We start from the raw sequence: 23,748 nt of genomic DNA, 5'->3' as shown, positions 1-23,748 counted from the left end.
TGAGTTTCTTCCAACAGAAAAAGTAATATTTGAACTTAAAATATAGAAAATCATGGATTCTTTCTGAGGAATTCTCCTGATCCTTTCCAATATAATAGTCGGTGTCAACATGGATACAATATGGTTTAAGTGTAATTTTCTTTATTATCCTCCACACTGAATGGTATATAACTACACACAGTCTATTACAAAAAAGAAAGGCCAAAAAGTAACTATAATCAGTGATGACCGTGTCCTGAGCAAGAGAACAAACGCAACTGGTGCTTACACTTAAAAGGATGAACAATGCTGCCGCTGTTAAGTATTGTTCATCCTTTTAAGTGTAAGAGTTTACATCTGTCAAGAAGCAAAAAGATTCCAGATGAATCAGCGTTAATCTATTGCACCTGATCAAGTTGTTTATGTGTTGCGGGTATTAGACTCTTGCACATGATCAAGATGAATCAGTGTGAAAAGTTGGGTAAATCCACATTAATCTACTTGCATGTTAATGCCATCAGGTTTGTCCCTCTGATCTAAGTCATCTGCATCCTTTGAGCTTGGGGGAGAAGCAAGGGGTCTCACTATATGTTTCCATGTCCTGATTATGACAATTCAAGGAACCCCATCAGGTTTGATGTAAAAAAAATGGAAAGATAAAGCAAGAATATGTATAATAAAGCTAAAAATTTCCAGTGAAAAGAAAAGAATACATCATTGCCACGATATCCAATTGAAATTATAGTTTAATGAAAGAGATTTTTGTAGGGTAGGATCATCTGACAAACCTACTACTACCAGCCGAGCATGAAGATGATAAGTGAGCAATAAACTTTTTTCAAGGGCAGACTGGGCAGCAAAATAGTCAGCATAACTTTTTTTGAGAAGTGAGTGAGCATGACATATATGACTTCTTATTGAGCTAGACTCCTATATCCATTTTGCCCTATATGATGCCCAATGAGTTTCGGTCATTCTCCAATCAAAGAACTCAGAAGTTTAAACACTGTAGGTGGACTTTATATGTACGATTTTTGTAAATCATAGATTTGTTAACCGGAGATTAATAGTATCAGAACTGTACATGTCGAGAGCCTCTGCCTTTCTCTTGATTTCGTTTGACCATAATATCGGATCAGCATTTTTAGGCAACGAATTCTGCAGTTGGATCTTCTCATGTAGCCATTGCTCTGCTTTATTGCATTCACCAATGATCTGTAAAAGAAAAGGACCAAAATGATGTATCGAGGGTATTTACCAAGAATGTCTGCACAACCAACCAATTAATGCACAAGAATCATACCACATCTCTCTCCCCAGCTGGAAGTGCTTGTACAAGCATCCGGTATTCTGTGATACAATCTAATAGACCCTTACTAGCTTGGGCCCGAGCCTCTTCCTCCTTATATCGGTTCTCAATGGGATCAAGCAGCTATTACAAATTAAAACCCTGTTAGATGCATCATTTAAGTAATAATTCATTAAAAAATGATAAACTGTTTTTCACCTTTGCAAGGTACTCCAGTTTTTCAGTATAAACATCTGCAGATTCATCAGCTCCATCCTCATAAAGCCACTCTTCTATCTGTTCAAGATCACTGGAGATCCTTTCCCTCTCTAGCTCGGTGTAGAATCCTAGATATTTATATAATATCTATCACATAGTAGTGTTATGCAAGCATCCAGAACATTGAAATTGAATAAAACAGTATGAAGACTTGGAGTATATTAAGTACAATTTAAGATGCACACATGAAACTTTAAACATTGGCAAAATGGACTCGACAAATGAAATACCATGACCTCATGACAAATGAAGGAATTCTTACCAATAAAAAAAAAAAAAGAAGAATGAGAGAATCGTAGATATGAGAACCCTGTCACTAGCATCCTAGTTGTAAATTCTAGCTGTTTATCAGCTTTAATTTTCACAAGAAGAAAGAGGCTCTATACCAAAGCAAAATCTTAATTAGTGTTTATATCATCATGCTCAATGTCTTTAATAAAAGGATACAAGCAAATGTTGAAAAAAAGGAATGTGATGCATCACCCCTCCAAGAAATAATGGCATCAAAAGTTTAAAAGAATGAATAGTGATAGTCTTGAGACTTCAACACACATGGGGGTCGTGTCTGGTTTGCGCATACCAATGATTCAGATCCAGATATTCAACCATTAGTTAAATAGATGAGGTATCAACTATATGAGGGAAAGTCATAACTAAGACTTTTTTATTTCAAATCCAATACAAACTATAAGAAATTCATTGGATACGCTGAAAGTAAGGGAACTTAATTTCCATCAAAATCATGCTAGGGGAAATTATATATTCATATGTAGCCATGAATAGGTAAGCATATATTTCAAGTGAAAATGGTAATAAGAAACCGCATGGGTAAAGCAATAAGGTTTAGGCTTAAAACATCGCTAAGTCCCGACATTAGAAGCAAGGCTTAAGGGAACAAGCCCAGGAATTTCTCCAAACATTCCCTCCAAGTAGAGCCTAAAGGTCAATGTCACAATAGCCTTTGATCCCCTCATCTAATCAAGGAGTGATTGTGTAACCATAACAGAGAGTCAGTTTCTGTTCCTCTACATACGGGCATAAGGTTTATAGCCATATTCTACAAAGGCTTTGCCAAGGTGTAGTAGGTTTGACTCAAATTTTCTGCAGATTCCCCTAGTCTCAGAAGTGGTCTTTAGATTTGGGAGGATAACTAAGAAACTGATTTGGGATTTTGTATTATACCTTATCACGCATCTCATAGACATAAGACTCCAATGCATTTTTCTTATCTTTGGTATGCTCCATCTTTAAGTCTTGTTGCAGCAGCTGAAGTTCTTTCTTTCGAGCTTCTAAGAGCTCAGCATCTGCCATTCCACCATAGACATGCTCACGAACAGGAATATCAAGCCTTTTGACAACCTTGTTTTTCCTCATCCCATCATCCTACTCAAGGAAATGAATTTAAAGCCTTAACTTCCCACTCATAACAAAGAATGTCCTCAGTTGTACACAACATAAGATTTACATAAGATTAAGGCTCTTAAAGGTGAGAATAACTACAAATGAAAAAAAAAATATGTTTCTCACTTTTCCAGAAAATGTGGAAGGCAGTAAATTGTTAATGGCAACACAATCTAGAGCTAAGAACCATGAAAAATGGTTAGCCGATCGAACTTACAGCAGAAATGGATGAAGGAGCAGACCCACGATTGGATTCTGCCTCCATCTTATCTGAAGTCAAGTGAGCATCACTCCTTGCATGGGGATCAACAATATCATCCTCCAATAGCTGCTGATACAGTAGAAAAGGATTATGATAACTTATCATTATCTTTTAAAAAATATCTTAGGCCCAATATGCTGAGTGTATTGACTGAAAATTATATACTTACCGAGGCTGATACTACAGTAACAATTCCATGAATGTTTAGCTGCAGTCTAACTTTAACTTTTGTTGCTTCCATGTGAGAAGCTTGGAAAGGGTCAATCTAGATAAATGAAAAATAATTAATCCAGTGTAAATAAACCAAGGAACAAAATTAAATAGCGACTGCAAATGGCTTCAGACAAAGACATTAATTACTTCCTAAAGGATTGGAAGATGACTACCTCACGGAAAAAAGAAAGAATAATTACAGATTTAGAAACGCAAACAGAGACAAATTTAAACTCATGCTGTCACAGCATTGTCAATTTAAATATGCATTAATGAGAGGGGAACAGAAGAAGTGTTGCACTATGTCATCTCCAAACCAATGAATATGTTGCAACGATTAAATATCAACTTTTAGTCATCATTAACTATTACCCAAAGGTATCTGTCTTCGTGTATGCTAAATCTGTAAACATGGGCATGAGAGAGTATATAACTTCTTCTTTCTTCTCTCGGTAGGCATAAGAGTGTATATAACTATAGGCTAGCATCATGTGATCAAGGGCCCATGGCTACTTTAAATGGCCAATGTCATGCCTTTTTGGTGCACTGAAGATATCTATGGCTATGCATCAAGACAAACCAACCAAGCTGACTGAACTCTTATGGGCCGTTTGGATATTAGGGGAGGTTGGATACCAAAATTATCTCAACTCATCACATCTAATTATTACAATTTTTCCAAATTCCCTAACAAAATACAATAAATAATTCAACTTTTTCCAATCCTAAAACAAAAATAATATTAAAAAATAATCTTCTAACAATATTTTATTCAACTTTCATCTCAACTCATCTCATCTCAACTCACTATCCAAACCAACTATCTCAGTATATCTGTAAATAGTAGTGAAATGATTTGAGTTAAGATATTTTATTGGGTTTGAAAAATGAGAGAAAAAATTGAAAAGTTAAAATGTTGTTTGAATATAATTTTTTAATATAATTTTTATTTTGAAATTTGGAAAAGTAGTATTATTTTTTGTATTTTGTTTGGGAGTTTGGAAAACTCGTAACGATGAGATAATGATTAGATGAAAACGTTAAAGATTTGAAATTGAAAAGTTTTGTGTTTGAGAGATGTTTAGGAAGGAAATATCTTAGAATATCTTAGAATACTTGAGAACAGTTCTATTGCTGAACAAACCCTTATTTTTCAAGGTAGCCATGCAACAATAAGCATTAGATTCTACTAAGATCGATTCAACCAAGTCTTCTATCCTCAGTGCTTGAGGTCAGCCACAACAAACCATTTTCACCATCCAATCTAAGGCCACGACCACCCCTAAGTTACAGATTAGAATGTCACTAACGGGCATTTCGCTAGCATAAGATTGTAACCATCAGGATGCTAATAATCTAACCACTGCATCCCTCTCTTCTGTTCTTAAGAGTGCTAAATAAAATGTGAGCAACAAAATGCCACAGAAGCAAGTTTGTCTTATAGTGAAAAAGGAAAGAGGAGGGGGGACAAATTGAAGGAAAATTGCTTTAAGATCATAATAAGGAGTGCTTTACATTACAATTGTTTAAATACCCCAAAGGAGCTACTGTAAATTTGTTACATTGTGTAAACCAGTAGCATGCATGATTTAGATTAAACATATTATCTACAGACCTCAAAATTTACATTTATGTATGGAAAAGGCATATTCAAGAGGAAGTCATACCTTAAAACTGCTTATTTTAGATGATACCCCAGTAGGTAATTCACTTAGATCAGCATAGTAGGCTTCCATATGGAAAATATGAGTTCTGTGCAAACTAAAAATCTTCACACTTGGAAATGGATGGTGTTTTCGCAGAAGTGCACCATTTGAAAGCGTGCAAACTGGACCTTTATCTGATGAGAATCCTATGGAGAAAGGAAATGCGTCTTGAACCTGTGAATGACAGCAAGAGTTTTTTTGATAAGGAATGAATGAATACATCTGTGAACATCGTAATACGAATAAGAACTTCACATAAAAGTACAGCAGGCATCTCTAATATTCTGGTGGTGTTTTGAAGAGAATTTGAAACTTATGATGATCCGCACTTATTACAGAAATGACCAATTTATTTAATGTTTTTAAGGGTCAGAAAAAAATAGAACTGAAAATAAGAATACAGAGGATGCCATTAGGAGTTAGTTTGAGTTAGTTCTCTATCAATGTCTCCAGCCTCAAGACCCAACTTTAATAGTCCAACTCTTAGTAATGACAATTAAAGAAGCTTATGCCCCTTCTCATGAAAAGAATAGAAATAAGTAGGAAAAATAAAAAATTGTCCTGGAGAGATTAGAACAATATTATTTGCAGAATGGCCAACAATTGATATATGGTAGTCCTAACTTCAAAGAATCATCTTTCCATATTAACCAAAAAAGATATGAACCCTCATAAAATAAACAAAGAATATAAGCACGCAAATGTCTGAAAACATGATGAACATGCGAAAAGAAAAACATTGAGTACTAAAGGTAGAAATCGTTGTATCTTGCTCCAAAAGATATCGTCTTCATAGAAACACTGAAAACTGCGAACAGCTGGATAGAAACTGGACGAACCTCGTATTCTCTTACATGGAATGTCGGGCTAAGCATTGCGCACTGAAGAGCACAACCACGTGCCACACACTCACTCGCATTCACTGTTCGGCTTGGTTCTCTCTTGAATAGAGAAGTTAACCTTCTACTAATAGCTGGTATCCGAGACCCTGAGCCAACAAGCTCTACTGAGTGGATTTTCTCCACAGTCAAACCAGAGTCAGCCAAAGCCTTACGACAAGGGATGCTAATTCTCTCTTGCAAGTCTAATGACAATTTCTCAAAATCCTCCCTTCTAATAAAACCCGTAACATCTTTCTCATCCATCAAGCACTCTATATTTAATGGCGCCTCTGCATTCGCACTCAGCACCTTCTTTAGTTTTTCACAAGACGCCCTCAACCTAATAGATGCTTTGGCATTTGAATAGACATTGATATCATACTGCTCCTTGAACTGTGCAGCAAAATAACCGAACAGAACCTCATCAAAATCTCTGCCTCCCAAGCTCCTGTCAAAAGCATGGGAAATTATCCTCATTTGTCCACTCTCAAATGATGCAACACAAACCTGTGTGTCACAATGACCAATGTCCACAAAGACAACATAAGTTGGGCCCGCAACAGAAAAATCCGTCTTGTAAATACCATAACCAAGTGCTGTAGCAGTACAGTCATGCATCAATCTCAGCGGCTTCAGTCCAGCAATTGCTGCGGCATCCAAAAAAGCACGTCTCTGCAAATCAGTGAAGTACGAGGGAATCCCAATCACACAGTTCGAAATGGGCATTTCAAGATTCTTCTCAGTTATGCGCTTCAAATGAGAAAACAGCATTCCCAGAATATGTTCCGGAGTGAACTTTTGTATCTCGCCCAAGTATTCCAAAGTAATTAAGATTCCCCCATCTGGACCTTCTAAAGATTCAAAAGGCAACAACAAAAGGTCGTTCTGAACATCCGGTTCCTTAAATTTCCTACCAATTAACCTCTTCATTTGAGAAATAGTTGATTTGGGGTTCATTGTCGCACAAGCGGCTCCAGCCGAACCCATGAACCGCTGCTTCACGCCAAATGACACCACTGCTGGTGTTTCACGCTTTGATTCATCGTTCAGCACAACATCAATCCCACGTTGCTTCGCAACTGCAATAACACAGTTCTCATTTCCAATATCAAATCCCACCACACTCATTTCTACTAGACCAGAACCAAAACCTTGGAAATTTAGATCAATAAAGTCCCACCCGGAATTGTGAACAAGAGCACCGCATTACACCCATCCTCTCAGAGATATCCATTCAACAAACCCCGTCAAACCAACCTTGAATTTTGAGATTAACCAAACCTAAATTATGAGCATTGACGAATAACTACCTAAAGCAATTCAATTAACTAGACTTCTTCATAAAACTCTCGACGAAGTGTAAAATTCACCGATAAAACTAAAAGATCGCCTTCGGAGCAGCTGTTATAAGCTCGAAACCATACATAAAGAACCTCCCAGAAACAAAGCAAAATGTTAAAAATTCAGGGGCACCTAAAAGAAATCAACCAGTACGATTATTGAATTCTCAACGCAAACGCATATAATTGAAACAAGAAGCTGAAGATCTCCATGGTCGCCGAGAAACTTGGAGGAACAAACCCAAAGTGCCGAACAGAGAATGGAATCAGTGCTCCGCTTTTGGGGCTTTGGAGATCCACGTCAGCGATGATAGTTAGCTTGGGACCAAATTCAAAGGGTTCTAAGCTGTGGGCCGAGTGTAATTTCCCACGAGCCACTCCTGAGCTTTGGACCAGGTCCAAACTTGTGGTACATTATAGAAAACAAATATTTTTTTATAAGAAAATATTTTAACGAATACATTGATGTGATTTGATATAATAAATCAGATTATAAAATTATTTTTATTATAAAATAGATCTAACGAAATTTATAAAACAATATCAATTTTAAATTTATTTTATATAACCTCTTTGTGTCTGGAATAGTTTTTTTATTTATATTATTTAGAATTTTATATTTTGTATTGAAAAATTATTACCTTACAACTACAACTTTTTAAAAACTTTATCTAAAATAAGAATAATCTGATAATTGAATTCAGTGACATGTTTGCATTGGTTGATTTAATCTCTGAATATTTGTTTTATAAAAAATAAAGAAAATATCATCAAATTAACTATAAGATTAGGAGAAATGATAGTTGCAGTTGTGAGTGCGTAAGTACTGCGTAATCACTTTAAAAAAATAAATAAATATGGAATCCACATGAAAAAAATAATAATTTTTTAATAATAAATCTTACTCTTTTTCAAAATGACTGCATGGCATTTGCACATTCTACGACTATATATAGCATTATTCTAAAATTAATAATCAGATAATATATAACGACTCAAGTCATGAAAAAATATATAGTAATTTTGGTATATTTATTATATATCCGAGTAACTTGTAGTACTAGTACCTATGATAATTTCTTTAGGACTGGAAAAGATTAGATGATATTCAAGATTATATGTGGTCATATTAAATTGTGACGTCATGTGATATTAATTTCTTATATAAAAAAATAAAAATAAATAAATAACTGTTTGGAGCTATGGTATTTATGTATTCTTAAAATATTTCCAAGTAATTAATTAAATTATCGATCATCTCCATCTTGTAGTTTTACTTTGATCGATCACCATATAATTTAGTATTTCTTCATTTAGGCTACTCAATATCAAGAACAAAAAATGGAGCATTAATGTTTCTGCAGCTAGATAGGGCTATATATTGAGCCGATCAAAGGCTCACTACAAGAGATATGATTTTTTGAGACAAAAAATTTTGTCTCAAAAAATGGAAATTTCATCCCTAAAAGTTTTGGGAGATAAAAAAATTTCGTCTCTATTTTGTCTCAAAAAGGTTGTCTCAGAAAGTTTTCGGAAATGAAAATTGATTTTCGTCTTCGAAAAGTATTTTTAGGGACGAAATTGGGCGGAACCGGTCGAAACCGTTCGAACGGAAAATTTTTTCTGAGACAAAAAAATGTCGTCTCAGAATCAAGTTCGAACGGAAATATTTTTGTTCGAACAACATGAAATGTTAATTCGAACCAATAACCATATCTGACCAAGTCCGTTCGAACAAAAAAGTTTGTAAGCGATTTTAGTTCGAAGAAAAATATTAACTGTTCGAACAAATAATCTATTTACAGAAATCTTCTGTTCAAACGGACTTTTAGAAATGAATTTATTCGAATGAGTATTTAGTTATTCGAACGAACGCATGGATTGTATTTCCCGGTAAGTTCGAATGGGTATATTTTTGTTCGAATGGGAACTTATTGGTTCGAATGGATATGTTTTTGTTCGAATGTATGCATAAATGGTAATTTACCATTCAAACGGCATTGATCAAACAAAATGAAATTGATACTAATACAAATTGTAATCTATATATATCAATTGTTCAAATGTTTACAAACATCGTAAATATTAAAGGCTATTAAAAATAAATAAATGAATTATGATTGTGGTGGTGGTGGTGGTATAGAGTTTTGGGACATCATTAATTGAAATTTTTCAAACATTTTTTGGTTATTTAATTGTAGCCTCTCTTCTAATCTTGCTTCTAAATCTGCTGCTTGATCTAATCGGGTCAACAACTCTTTTTCCTTCGATCTCAATCGTTCTATCTCAAGTGCAGCTTCCTCTAATTTTTTAGTGTTATCGTCATTCGATCTGGCTTTAGAAGATGATGAAGATGTTGAGGATGGCTTCACGCAACGTCCTAAGCCCCTCAAATATCCAGAACGTGATCCAAGAACTTGATAAAAGATTTGAGCATCGTTGACAGATGATTTATCAGATGGATCCGCAACAGTGTCTTTAAGAGATATCATCTTGTCCTGGAAAAAGAAAAACATTAAAATTAGTATATGTAACAAAAATATATTTAGACAATGAAATTAAATAAACTTAAACTTACATAATTTGCCTCTGCCTCAGGATTGCTCCAAACACCATCACGATTTTTATGTGCTTTAGCATACAATTGAGTCAGATCATAATCAGTAGGATTTTTTTCTTGTTGCAAAATGAAAATTAATATCATAATTTATACGAAAAAAGTGTATATATTAAGATTTATTGGAGACAATAAGAACTAACCATTTTTTTGATAAGCGATGAAAAGATCGAGAACCCGCGTGATGGTGTATCGTTAAATTTGATCTATTTGTTTTGTTCACTGTACTCCGTTTCTAAAAAAAAAAGAATTATAATTTTTATTTAATACATCTATTATATATTATTAAAAAAAAGATAGTAGCGAAATTACCTGATAAGCAGGATCTTCAAACAGATCACAAACTTTCTCTCATTCGTTTGGTGGCATTGCTTGGAATGGATTTTGACGCGCCTCTATCGTAGTACTAAACTTCTGGTAGTATGCATGGCATCGACCTTTGTACCTCCGAAATGTATTCGACATGAGTTCTTCAATCGTTAGTCGATCCTCCCGCCGACCAAAATTTAGTTCAAACTTGTCCTTCAAAAAATTATAAACAATTAGTATAATTTCAAACATTCGCATTTAAATAAAAATGTTATACAAAGTAACTTATTACCAGACAACGATTTTTGATGTGGTCTTTCACATCTTGGGAAACTTTAGCCCAGGATGATGTAGCCATCGGTGCATACGTGCGAGTAAGTGTACCAAAATAAGAAACAAGCCAAGCTGCCGAATCCCCAGAGCCACCGGTGTGATCATCAGATATATCAACTTTAATTTTACCCACTTTCCTTACTTTTTCTATGCAGACATCCCTCGTAATGCCTCTAACTCGGCGCTGGTTTACAACAGCTATATATACAAATGGCTTAGAATATATTTTAATTAAATTAATCTTATTTGAAAGATATACATTGAAAAAATACATTGTTCTGGTTCTGGTGACGGTGGCCCACCATTGTTGGCAGGTGAAGCACACGGGGATTCGCTAAGTGGTGGGGATGGCTTACATGTTCTTTTGCGTTTAGGAGGCATATCTGTTTGAAATTATAATAAATTATTATTCGAACAAAATACATGAAATATTTTTATAAGAATTTTACCTACACAAATATCTGTTTAAAAATCATTCGGTATCAGTATTGCTGGACCAATCGCTCTCATCCTCAGTAGACACTTCAGTTGATTCATATTCTTCCGACATGTCACCTTCAATTACTTTGGGTTGAACATCTTCTCTGCACAATGGGACCATGTCATAATGGCTTAGATCAACAAATAGATTGATGTCTGATTCATTTTCTTGATATGCTTCTTCATGGTCTGGACTATGAACTTCTTCATGTGGTTTGTCTACCTCTGAAATATAATCATACACATTTCTTGGCGCAAATTTCTCGACTATTCTCCATGGATTTCCGAACTCCGGATCATCTAAATAAAAAACTTGATTTGCTTGGCATGCGAGAACAAATGGGTCGTCCTCATACCATTTGCGAGATGTATTGACATTTACAAAATATTCATCTTTACGCACTCCCAATCTAGGATTCGAGACATCCCACCAATTACATTTAAATAACCAGACCATATATCCCCCCACATACTTTAATGCTATGATATTCTCCACAATTCCGTAAAAATCAATATTTTCATCCCCATGGCTTCCTTCGACAACAAGCCCACAATTTTGAGTTTTCCTATATCGTTCTCTGTCTACTGTGTGAAATCTATATCCACGCACCAAACATCCTAAATATTGGATAGCCCGCTTAGACGGACCACATGCCAAAGCATATACTTCTGGTGAGATTTCACCTGAATGTTCATTATATTTCGATGCAACCTACATAAATAAATTTTATTCTACTTATATCAATATCATATATAAATATGATGACACCTACAAATTAAATAAAGTTTAAAATACTTTAAAGCATAATTTTTTCCTGAATAATACCGTATGTTCAAACCATGAGGCAAATTCTTCTTCATGCGTCTTTTCTACGTCAGTCACACCATTCGTGCGAAGTAGTTGTATATGTTCGCTGCATATGTTAATGTGAGTTATTAATTTGTATCAATATATACTATATTATTAGAAATGCACTTAATACTACTACCAAATTAGATGATCATCACTCACCTCAAATACTGTTCAATCTCTTCACAATTATTTAAGACATACTATCGAGCTCTTTCAAACTCTCGCCTACATAGGTCATAGCCCCCTTGTGCACCTATAGGACGTACTTTCTGGGAAAACACGGTAAATGCTAACGAAACTCCCATTTGTCCACCTTCATAATTTCGATCCGGTCTCGTAAATCTAGTATCAACCCCACGAAAATACATTGAACAAAATGTATGCCACTCATTATGAATATATGACTCTGCGATCGATCCTTCCGGACGAGCCTTATTCCCCACAGATCGCTTAAGTTTTCCCAAAAACCGTTCAATAGGATACATCCATCTATACTGAACGGGGCCAGCAACTAAAGCCTCACGAGGGAGATGCACAGCCAAATGAACCATTACATCAAAGAATGAAGGCGGGTACAAACTCTCCAATTTACACAATATCAATGCAATGTCAGCTTCCATTTTTAATAAGGCATCAACTTTCAACGTTCTACTGCAAATATTTCTGAAAAATCGCCCTAATTCTGTGATAGCTGTACGAACATTTGGAGTAAGCTTTTCGCGCACACCAACTGGCAACAATCGCTGTAAAAATATATGGCAGTCGTGACTTTTTAGGCCAGTTATCTTCCAATCATGAGGTCGGACACATCTTGACATGTTCGAAGCATAACCATCGGGTAATTTGATTGTCATAAACCAATCACAGAATTTCTTTCTCTCATCACTTGAAAGTGTATACCATCCAATGGGCATATAAGCTGATGACCCAGTATCTTGCAAATGCAACTCTGATCTGATTCCCAACTATTTCAAATCTTTACGAGAGTTAACTGTATCTTTTGTTTTTCCTTATATTGACATCAGGGTACCCAAAATATTCTCACATATATTTTTTTCAATGTGCATTACGTCTAGATTGTGACGCAGTGTTAAGGTAGACCAGTATGGCAACTCAAAAAAAATACTTTTTTTGGTCCAATTCAATTCCACTGCTTGTCTTTTCCTCTTTCAGCATCTTGCATTCTTTCCAAATCTGTTGTCTGGGACATCTGCCAATTGAGTGAGAATATCACTGCCAGAATACTCTGGCGGTGATGACCTACGATCAACCGTTCCATCAAACATTACCCTATTGTTTCGCCATCTATGATCATGAGGTAGATATCGACGGTGTCCCATGAAACATAATTTCCGGCCATTCGCTAACCACTGAGACTGTGTATCTTTATTACAAACAGGACAAGCCATTTTTTCCTTTGTGTTCCACCCAGACAAGTTCCCGTATGCCGGAAAATCATTAACTGTCCAAAGTACTGCAGCATGCATTTTGAATTCACCCCTTGCGGCCAGATCATATGTATTGACACCCTGTTCCCACAACTCTTTCAACTCTTCCATCATTGGCTGCAAATATACATCTATTTCATTTCCTGGTGACCTTGGCCCTGGAATCAATAGAGTCATCATAAAATAAGGATCCTTCATACACTTCCATGGTGGCAAATTATAAGGCATTACTATGACAGGCCAAGTGCTATGAGAAGTGTTCATGTTGCCAAATGGATTAAACCCATCAGTTGCTAAACCAAGACGTACATTGCGAGGTTTTTCAGCAAACCATGGATACTCGTCATCAAATTTCTTCCATTGTAAGGAATCTGCAGGATGAGTGAGAAATTGATCATTTTGAACTCTTTCTGTGTGATGCCAAGTCATATCTTTCGCAGTCATCTGGGAAGTAAATAATCTTTGAAGTCGAGGAATAAGCGGAAAATGTCTTAGCACTTTCTGGGGTACATTACGCTTATCTGATGTCCATCTTGACTCAAGACACACCGGACATGATTCACATTCTGCATATTGCTTCCAGAAGAGAACACAATCATTCTTACATGCATGGATGATATTATAATCAAATCCTAACCCTCGCTTCAATTTCTTCGCTTCATAAAAATTTCGAGGTACTACGTTATCCTCTGGCAGAGCCTCTTTAAATAATTCAAGCAGCATATCGATAGCCTTTGCAGAAATACGACAAATAGACTTTATATGGAGCAACCTAACAGTGAATGACAACTTGCTATGACGGGTGCACCTTTCGTACAATTCTCGTTGTGCATCCTCCCACAATGATCCAAAGTCTTCATTTCCCCCAAATGACTGGGTAGATGTTCATTCTCCAACCCTGGCACCAAATATGCCTGCGCCAAGATCTCCTAACATTTCAGTCATATCTTCTCCATTATCATAACCATCATCAGAAATATCAACATTTATGTCCTCCGTGTCGATCTCGTTACATTCATCCATCTGGTTGGTGTGACTGTCAAATCTAACTCCTTGGGGAAATGGTTCTCCATGTAAAACCCAATGTGAATATTTACCATCAATTCCATTTACGAATAAATGATCCTCCACAGCCGTCATATTATAAGAACTAAGGTTTTTGCACTTCTTACATGGGCATCTTATAAATCCTCGACTATCAACACTCCCACAAACAAATTCTAAGAAAGACTTCACCCCTTGTGCATATTGCTTATAGTCTCGACCAAGTCTATCTCCCAACAACATCCAACTTTTATCCATCTATAAAGGAAAACCACAATCATGAGATAAATACTATCATTCAACTATTACAATACATGTGTTTAATTACCCTGTACTTTTAAGGTAGTTGGTCCTATCCCATTCGAGAGACTATCATCTATATCGCATATATACTCAGTCTAAAACTCGTATGTTAGTAAAAATTTCGGCAGCATTTCCCTACAATTCTCCAAGTATGCTAGTCACGATAAACCGTCGACCCTATTCATGAGCCGAGAAACTTATGAACTACATACTCGAAGAATGTAGAAAAATGCTAAACCAAAATTTAAATTGACTAACACAGGAGTTATAACTAAGTATATATGCCATATAGATGATAGAATCCCAAACTGTCCACTTTGGACAATTTATGAGTTATACCCAAATATTCTTTAAGAGAATATTTGGCCACAACTCTCGAACGGGTCTAAGGTTTAACTACATGTAAAATAACTACAAAATCCAAATACTCAGTAGTAAACATAACAAGCATACATCACAAATACATGGGAAGATTACATTACAAGTATACATGATGGGCCATTAAAGATTTTGAAATATTTAATACTTGAGTACTTACTTATGTTCAAATATTTAATTATAATTTTTTAATTAAATATCTTATGAATATATTTGGAGTATTAAGCTATTTAATTAGTGTACTTAGATATAATTAATTATACATTATGTATTAATCATCTTATTAGTTGAGTACTTAAATATCTTCACATATTTAATTATAATTTTTTAATTAAATATCTTATTATTATATTTGGAGTATTAAGCTATTTAATTAGTGTACTTAGATATAATTAATTATACATTATGTATTAATCATCTTATTACTTGAGTACTTAAATATCTTCACATATTTAATTATAATTTTTTAATTAAATATCTTATTATTAAATATGGAGTATTAAGCTATTTAATTAGTGTACTTAGATATAATTAATTATACATTATGTATTAATCATCTTATTACTTGAATACTTAAATATCTTCACATACTTAATTATATTTGGAGTATTAAGCTATTTAATTATCACTGCAAATAATAAGTATTTAATTCTGTGATACTGTTCGAACAAACACTCTATAAGTTCGAATGGAACGCTGGTCGAGTTATATTCTGTTCGAACAAATAAAAATTAATTCGAACGATATTCAGAGCGTTCGAATTAAACCAACCCAGAAATCAGTCACGAAACAGAGCACAAAACTGATAAACAAAACACAATTTCTGCATTCATGATGCCATATTTCAATATAACAAACTCAAAACTATATGAATATCTCTAAATATGATTATTAAACAACTTAGAAAACTAATAAAACTTACCTCTTGTACTAGCAATTCAAACTTTAGTCAATCCACAATACCTATATATACATAAAACACATTAAACTGTTGTTCTATCCCAACAAATAAATGCAAAAACTCTATAGATATTTGTAAATGAAAATTGGAATGAAAAATACAAAAAAACACAACTTACCTCTTGTCCTTCTCCTTTCTCTCTCAAGAATCTCTTCTCTCTCAACGCTTTCAAGCTCTCTCTCTCCACAACACTCTCTCACAGCCTCTGCCACGCTCTCTCTCCTTTTCTCAATCTTCAATCCGAGTGAAAATGAAGTGAAATGATCAGATTAATAATATGTGCATTTCAGTTCGAACTAAATTTTAATCAGTTCGAACGCGAAAATCCAAATACCGCTAATTTTTTCCACAATTTTTTCCCGTTCGAATTAATATTTTTCCAGTTTGAACAGAAAAAGGAATATTCTCCAGCATATACTGATAACTTGGCACGAATTTTCCCTCCAAACAAAAAAAATTCGTTCGAACATGAATTATCTCTATTCGAACTAACATTATATTAGTTCGAACAGATAATTAGGTAAATATATAACTATACACATAATACACCCAATATTATTATGTGTATATGTAAAAATTATATAGACTATATAATACTAAGTGTCACTAATATCATAATACTAAGTTTCTTATCAATTTATAATATTAAGTATTTAATATAGTATAATATTTTATTTACAATCACTAATAGTGTTATACTTATAAGTTAGTATCACTATAAGTATAATACTAAGTATCACTAATAGTATAATACTAAGTGATATTAAAGTATAGATACCATCAAAATATGAAAACTAATAATACTGTAATACTTTATAATATAGTCCAAGTACTTGGTTTATTATTAATATACAAACTAAATATATTAGAAATATGTTTTTTTATACATATAATTAATGCAATGTTTTACTATATAATTACTATATTTACTTTATAATGCAATGCTTTAGACAATACTATTTTATACTCATCTAATCCATAATATATATACTATTACATATATATATATACTAGATACTTACAATATATATAAGTAACTAGTATAAAACTCTATACTATCGATATATAGTTATCTAATATATATTATTATATATACTAGTGAGAAATTTTTTATTAGTACTAGTATACTCTGTATTATATACTATTATTACTAATACTTCTCAATTGTTTTACCTCTTGTACTTATATATATATATATATATATATTTTTATGAAGTATTATATAATTCATTCGAACTTATACCCTTCTGATTCGAACTTATACCCTTTTAGTTCGAACTAATTATACTTCCGTTCAAACGAAATCACGTTATTTAAGCCGCGAACCAGTTTCTTCTCTATTCATTTCATGTCTCCTCTCATTCGAACTCTTCGATTCCTCCACCGTTAGCAGCCACAACGCCGCCACCAACTCCGACCAACTCCTCAAATCTTCTAGAACAAGAGGTATGGGTTAAATGTGCTTTATTTTTATTAGTTTTTTAGTTAGTTTTGGGGGGGTCGGATTTTGAATCAATCCAGCCCCATTTTGTTGTTTTGGGGGCAAATGACACAACTATAATCGGTAGAAATGATAGGGATTTACTCCTAAATCATTTCTACCGATTAAAATATTGGATTCCTTCATAAAAATGAATGTGTCAGTTCGGTTCTGAGTCGACTCAGCCATGTCTGTTTAGCTCAGGTCCGTTCGAATGAATATAAATTCCATTCGAATTGAAGTCAAGTCCATTCGAATTAAATTTATGTTCATTCGAATGGAATATAATTTTATTCGAATGGATTTTAGGTTAATTCGAATGGAGTTATCTGAGGTCATTCGAATTAATTTTATGTTCATTCGAATGAATATAATTTAATTCGAATGGAATTAAAGGCCATTCGAATAAGCAGTTGTCAACCATGATAGCACAACATCATCATTCCTCTAATTCACTTTAATTAGATCACATATATCTTTTATACATTAACAGTATACTAATGGCAAGCAGCAGTGGAAGAAAACGTTCCAGACCCCAGACAATAGAAAGTACCTCCGCATCTCCTTCTCAGCCGGCCGTCAGGCCTATACTAGTTGAGTGGGAGATCATTCTAGGTGACTTCCGTGACCTCACTTGGGAGGGGCGGAGCATACATGACATCATCACCGATCGTGGATGGACCCCGATCTATCGACAGAGGGGTACAGCATATCCTGAGATGGTCGGTGAGTTTTACCGTGCCATGGGTGAGCAGCCTGGTGATGCTCTATGCTATAACTTAGTAGTCCAGGGAGTGAGTATTATATTCTCTCCCCGCGTTATTGTTGAGTTTCTAGATTTGCGTCGAGAGCCCGGTGCCTATCCTGCAGCAGCAGCAGCGAGAGCAGCAGCGAGATCAGCGACTGCACCATCTGGAGAGGACACAACAGTTGCATCCTCATCGCCAGTGCCGGATGTACAGACCGCAGAGCTGGATGCTAGCTCGGATGATAGCGAGAGCGGTGATGAGGTACCTGATGATGGTCTCACAGACGATCAGGTTCGTGACCTAGTGCGAGACCCTGAGGCTCCTCCATATGATGGCAGTAAAGTGATCCGACAGGCCGACTGTATAGCATTTTTCAGAATGCTTAATTTGATTGTTGGGTATAACATTGATCCGAAAAAACACAAGACTGATTTCGGGATCGAGCGGACCAGATTTTTGTTACGGTTAGCACAGGGGGAGCCGATTGATTTGGCATTATATTTCTTCCTCCGCATTCGCACAGAGTCACGCTATTCGGGTGGAGGTAGTCTACCATTTGCGCTTTTGATATCTAACCTCTTACTCCATTCAGGGGTTACAGTGACTTTGACTGAGCGGAGGTCGCCACAGATGGGGCCCGTTAACAAGATCACATTCAGTAAGAGCAAGGGTCACTTGTCGAAGACTCGTCCAGTCCTACAGGATCAGCCTCCGCCTACTGATCCAGCTTCTACTGCTGCTGCCCCTATTGAGAGACACCCTGCTGGGGCTACTCTAGATGAGGTACGAGCTATATTGGCGGACCACCGCGACATTTTATTGAGGGACTTCATTCAGCCCATGATGGAGAAGCTTAAGGACCTAGAAGGACGCTTGCAAACTTTACAGGAGGATTTTGATTTATATAATAAATAAATATTGTTAGTAATTTTTTTACTTTTTTATGTTGTATAGAACGTCTAACTTATTTTGGAATGTAATTAATGCAGTATAGTTTTTATTTTTAGTGTTTGCTAGCCTCTTTATTGTTAATAACACATTTCTTCTCATTATACTTAGTGTTCACGATAACTGAAAAAATGACACTATCTTTAAATTAATATTTAGTTAACTAAAATATTTTTAAATTAATTACATAAAATTAATTATTTATGAATTTGTAAATATTTTAATTCATTGTAAATCATAATATATAATATATAGAACTTTTTATTTACTTTGGAAATGATAAAAAATTAATAGAAAAAATATGTATTCTTACAATTTTAATAATATATCTTTTCAATTAAATAATACCGTTCGAACACGTTAATACTAATTCCAACAAATAATATTGCATTCGAATTAATTAATTTTCTGTTCGAATTAAATTTAATTAGTCCAAACGGTATAGATTTTTGGAGACGACCTAATTCGTCTCAGAATCTCAAGTTTGAACTAATTTTTTTTAGTTCGAACGGATTTATAAGGTTTTTCATGTTCAAAAAAATATTTTTAAAGATAAAATTAATTTCATTCCTAAGAAATTTCGACCTTAAAAATTAAATTTCTTGTAGTGAGCGCTGATGGCCCTGATCCGATTTACGTGTGGGAATAAAGGCTCTAGGGAAAGCTGAATTAACAAAGAGATATATACATATATACATATATATATACCTAGGCCTGCAACCCGATCCTGCATGTAAAGACGGATTTGGGACCGTATATATAATATATCTAGAGAGAGAGAGAGAGAGCATGTTGTGGAAAGATATACATACATACATATATATATATATGTATAATGATCCTGCAGTCATCTTTGACTTTCATCAGGTTGGAGCCAATACGCATCTATTAAGGGCCTGGCGTACGTGAATCTGAGTAGTACTACCCCTTAATGGTGGTGTCATGCATGCATGTAATATTGTGCTAGCTAGCTAGGCATGCTGATTCGTAAGTTCTATAAATATATACATACATACATACATAACATACATATATATTTATATATACAAACACATACATATTTATGGGAGAGGTTAAAGATAGGCATGTACTACGTAGTATTAACGTGGATTGAAAAATATTCTTTTATATATACATATATATATATATATATATATATTCTTTTTATTAACAAGCAAAGCCTAAACTTCATTGTACTTAATTTCAAATAAATATTCCGTTTCTTTTGTTGATCGGAATATCATCTCGAGCGCTTAGTTTTTGACTGTGTTTGTGGCCGGAAGCAGAGAGAGAGAGAGATCATCAAACTCGGCTCGAAAGGTGCAGGATTGAATTCAAGCAAGATCATAAAAAGGGGTACAGCAATGCTAAATATATCGCATGAAACAGTAACAAGAAGCAGATGGATGACAGTACATTCAATTCCCACCAACAAAGACGAAAACTAGGACAAAATTAAGCCTCGAGCGAACACAGAAGGCTCCAGACCGCTAACATTAATGGTCTGATTTCCACGTTGAAAAAGGCGCTTCCATGTTTTCATGTGAATGATTACTCCAGACCGCTAACATTAATGGTCTGATTTCCACGTTGAAAAAGGCGCTTCCATGTTTTCATGTGAATGATTACTCGTTTGTAAACACCAACTCTGGCCGCAGACATACCCAACGACATGCTCTTTCTCAGCTTCTTTATTCTCTTCCCAATCTTAACCTTCAACTTGCATATCCTGATTCTAAAAAACGATGGGCTTCGTCGATCATCCGCTTGCAGAAGTATTTTATAGATCAAGGATTGAGCTTGTCGATGTTTTTTCTCTTCCGGGTCTTCCTGATCGATCTTTGAGTAAGCATACTGTCCCATCAGAAGAGCCATTTCCTATAGAAATATAGCCTTCTGTGGCTGTGAGTGAGAGAGCCAGAGAAAAGAGGCCAGGGATGCAGTGCAAGCTGAAATGTTATTGCAGATAGGAATATTTATAGATCAGGATAATGAAGAGCTTGAAATGGGGAATGAATCATAGCTAGCAGAGGTCATAATTCATATAATATTGATGACGAAGCTGGGGCATGCCCATCAGTGTTTGGTAGAAAAATAATGGAGTAGACGAGCTTGCTCTCCCCTTAGCTGGCCTTGCAACATGGTGTAAGCAAAACTTAACTTACTCTCTGATTGCATTTAAAAAACATAAAGGCATAGCACCCTGCAAGTTCAAGCCTTTAAATAATGAACATTAATATATCTAAAATAAGCAAGCAAATAACACATGCATGCATGCATAATCGAGTACTTTACTATATTATATATATATATATATATATATATATATATATATATATATATATTTACAATATTTTTATTATAAAATTTTTATTTATCGTCATTTTTACCTTTTTTTTTATATTTTATTAATTTAATTAATTGTATCTTTTTTATTATAAAATAATTATTATAACCCATTACATCAATAAAATATATAAAAATAATTACAACAAAACTATTTTTATTATATATTTGAGATGGATGAGTACAACTATGGCAGGCCGATCAGAGCCGGCGTGGAAAAAATTAAAGAAGCGGCCGGGCGGTCGGTTAAATCAGGGTAACCACGTACGTACCACCTATGTGGGGTTCACCATGACATGGATTGTAATAGAAATATTAGACAGTCTCTGTTTATTTTCCCCCAATAATAATAATGGGACCTTGGGTTGACTAACCAGCAGTTGGGCATGATTTTTTTTAAAGGATTATAATATATATAGTTATTTTTATATATTTTTTAAATATTTTATTAATATAATTGGTTTGATTAATTTTTTTTATATACAACTAACCACATTATTTAAGTGTGTAAAAAAATACGTAAAAATGATTATGTATAAAATTTTTATTTTTTTTACTACTTTTCCATTTGTCACTATTCATGTTAGCCATATGTGGAGAGCTTGACCAAATAATATTTATAATTATATATAATTGTAGTGTATTTAAAAATATATATATAGAATTTATATAAAACATTATTTTTTAATAATAAATATTTTTATTTAAAATAAAATATACCATATTCATAAAGAAAAAATCTAGTTGTAAGTACAATTACACACTAATATATATTAATTTAATGTGATTAGTTAAAAAGTAAATTTTATTTAAAAAAATATTAATTTAAATTTTAAATATGAATGAATCAGTATTAATACGTAAATTAATACATGACTTTACTTATATATAACAAAACTTATTAACAAAATCTATTACTATAGATAACATGACTCTCTAAAAACATCACAAAGCTTGCCGGATATTAAACAGACAAAAACATCCTCCGGCACGAATGATACATATTTTATACAAATTTAAACGACAAACTGCTGGCAATCCCGAGTCTCCAAAGAAAGCGAGGGGACATTGTAATTGTACACTCAAGTTCTCCCCATACCGAGTAGTTGGGCAGTGGCTACTGTGGCTTTCCCCAAGAGTCAACTCACCGACTGCTTATGGAGACTTCTTATTTATAAACTATTCCTAATTGACTATTTATTAAAATTATTTAGTTAGAGGCAGTTACATGTATTTTTAAATTGAGCAATGCTACATATAGTCGTGAAATTATAAATACTGTGCAATCATTTTGAAAAGGAGTAGAGTCCACGATTAAAAAGTTAGTTTTTTTTCATGTGGGTCTCACATTAATTTATTTTTTTCAAAACGACTACACGCCGCTTGCATAACCACGACTGCAAATATCATTTCTCTTTTAAATTTGATCTCCAACCAGGCAGTCTCAGCCATTTATAAAGACAAAATTTCTATGATTATTTAAGTGATACATTATATTTATTTTATAATAAAAATAATTTTATAATCTAATATATCATATAAAGTCAAAACAATTTATGGCTGATTATACCATATTTGAAGTAATTTTTCATCGAAATAGCTAATTAATATAGTCTTGAAATGAAGAGAAAAAATGTCTTTTTTAATAAAAAAGCATGGTTAATTTGTGATATAGTTGTTGTTCATTTCCCTTTTTCAAATGTTTTATTTTTTATACCTTTCTTATTCTTTGTTCTTATTCATCTTACAACCACAAAGTAGGATTAAAATACCCAAATTGTGGTTAAGCCTTATATTAGATGCAAGGTCAATTGTGATAATGCAGCATGGATGCTAAATTCCACATTTAAGCATGTTGGGTATATAATCCACGAAAAATAATATTTGCAGTTATAGAATATGCAAACGACCTGTAATCATTTTAAAAAAAAATGAGTAAAAAATGACCAACAATTAAAAATTAATTTTTCTAATAGTAAACTCTACTATTTTTCAAAATAATTACATAGTATTTACTCACTCAAGTACTATATATAGCATTATTCATAATTTACATATTTAAAATCTGACTTTTTCCCCAAAACAAAAACAAAAACAAAAACAAAAAACATAAACAAATGAAACTTATTGTGAAGTCCAACCAAAGACCC

At 34.0% G+C, this 23,748-nt stretch overlaps 2 protein-coding genes across 3 annotated transcripts; both read right to left on the bottom strand.

Annotated features, from left to right (window-relative positions):
* Positions 1 to 121: 121 nt before the first annotated feature.
* On the bottom strand, positions 122 to 7,674 carry LOC122279064 (heat shock 70 kDa protein 16). 2 transcript variants are annotated; one of them, XM_043089382.1, is made up of 9 exons: positions 5,968 to 7,674; positions 5,090 to 5,302; positions 3,379 to 3,474; positions 3,165 to 3,278; positions 2,729 to 2,929; positions 1,487 to 1,633; positions 1,283 to 1,411; positions 1,064 to 1,194; positions 122 to 580 (listed from the first exon to the last, which is right to left on the bottom strand). In XM_043089382.1, the coding sequence occupies exons 1-9, from the start codon at positions 7,135 to 7,137 to the stop codon at positions 472 to 474; spliced, it is 2,310 nt and encodes a 769-aa protein (XP_042945316.1). In that variant the 5' UTR covers positions 7,138 to 7,674; the 3' UTR covers positions 122 to 471. The 2 variants fall into 2 exon arrangements, with proteins under 2 accessions (XP_042945316.1, XP_042945317.1); XM_043089383.1 differs by having other exon boundaries at positions 3,165 to 3,275.
* Positions 7,675 to 20,803: 13,129 nt separating this feature from the next.
* Positions 20,804 to 21,127, bottom strand: LOC122278383. Its single transcript, XM_043088578.1, has one exon. The coding sequence runs from the start codon at positions 21,125 to 21,127 to the stop codon at positions 20,804 to 20,806; it is 324 nt and encodes a 107-aa protein (XP_042944512.1).
* Between the last annotated feature and the right edge of the window lie 2,621 nt (positions 21,128 to 23,748).

The sequence above is a fragment of the Carya illinoinensis genome, chromosome 10 (assembly GCF_018687715.1).
Source record: "Carya illinoinensis cultivar Pawnee chromosome 10, C.illinoinensisPawnee_v1, whole genome shotgun sequence".
Classification (NCBI taxonomy): Eukaryota; Viridiplantae; Streptophyta; class Magnoliopsida; order Fagales; family Juglandaceae; genus Carya; species Carya illinoinensis.
The sequence above is the reverse complement of the archived record's forward strand: the minus strand, read 5'-3'. Positions and strand labels throughout refer to the sequence as shown.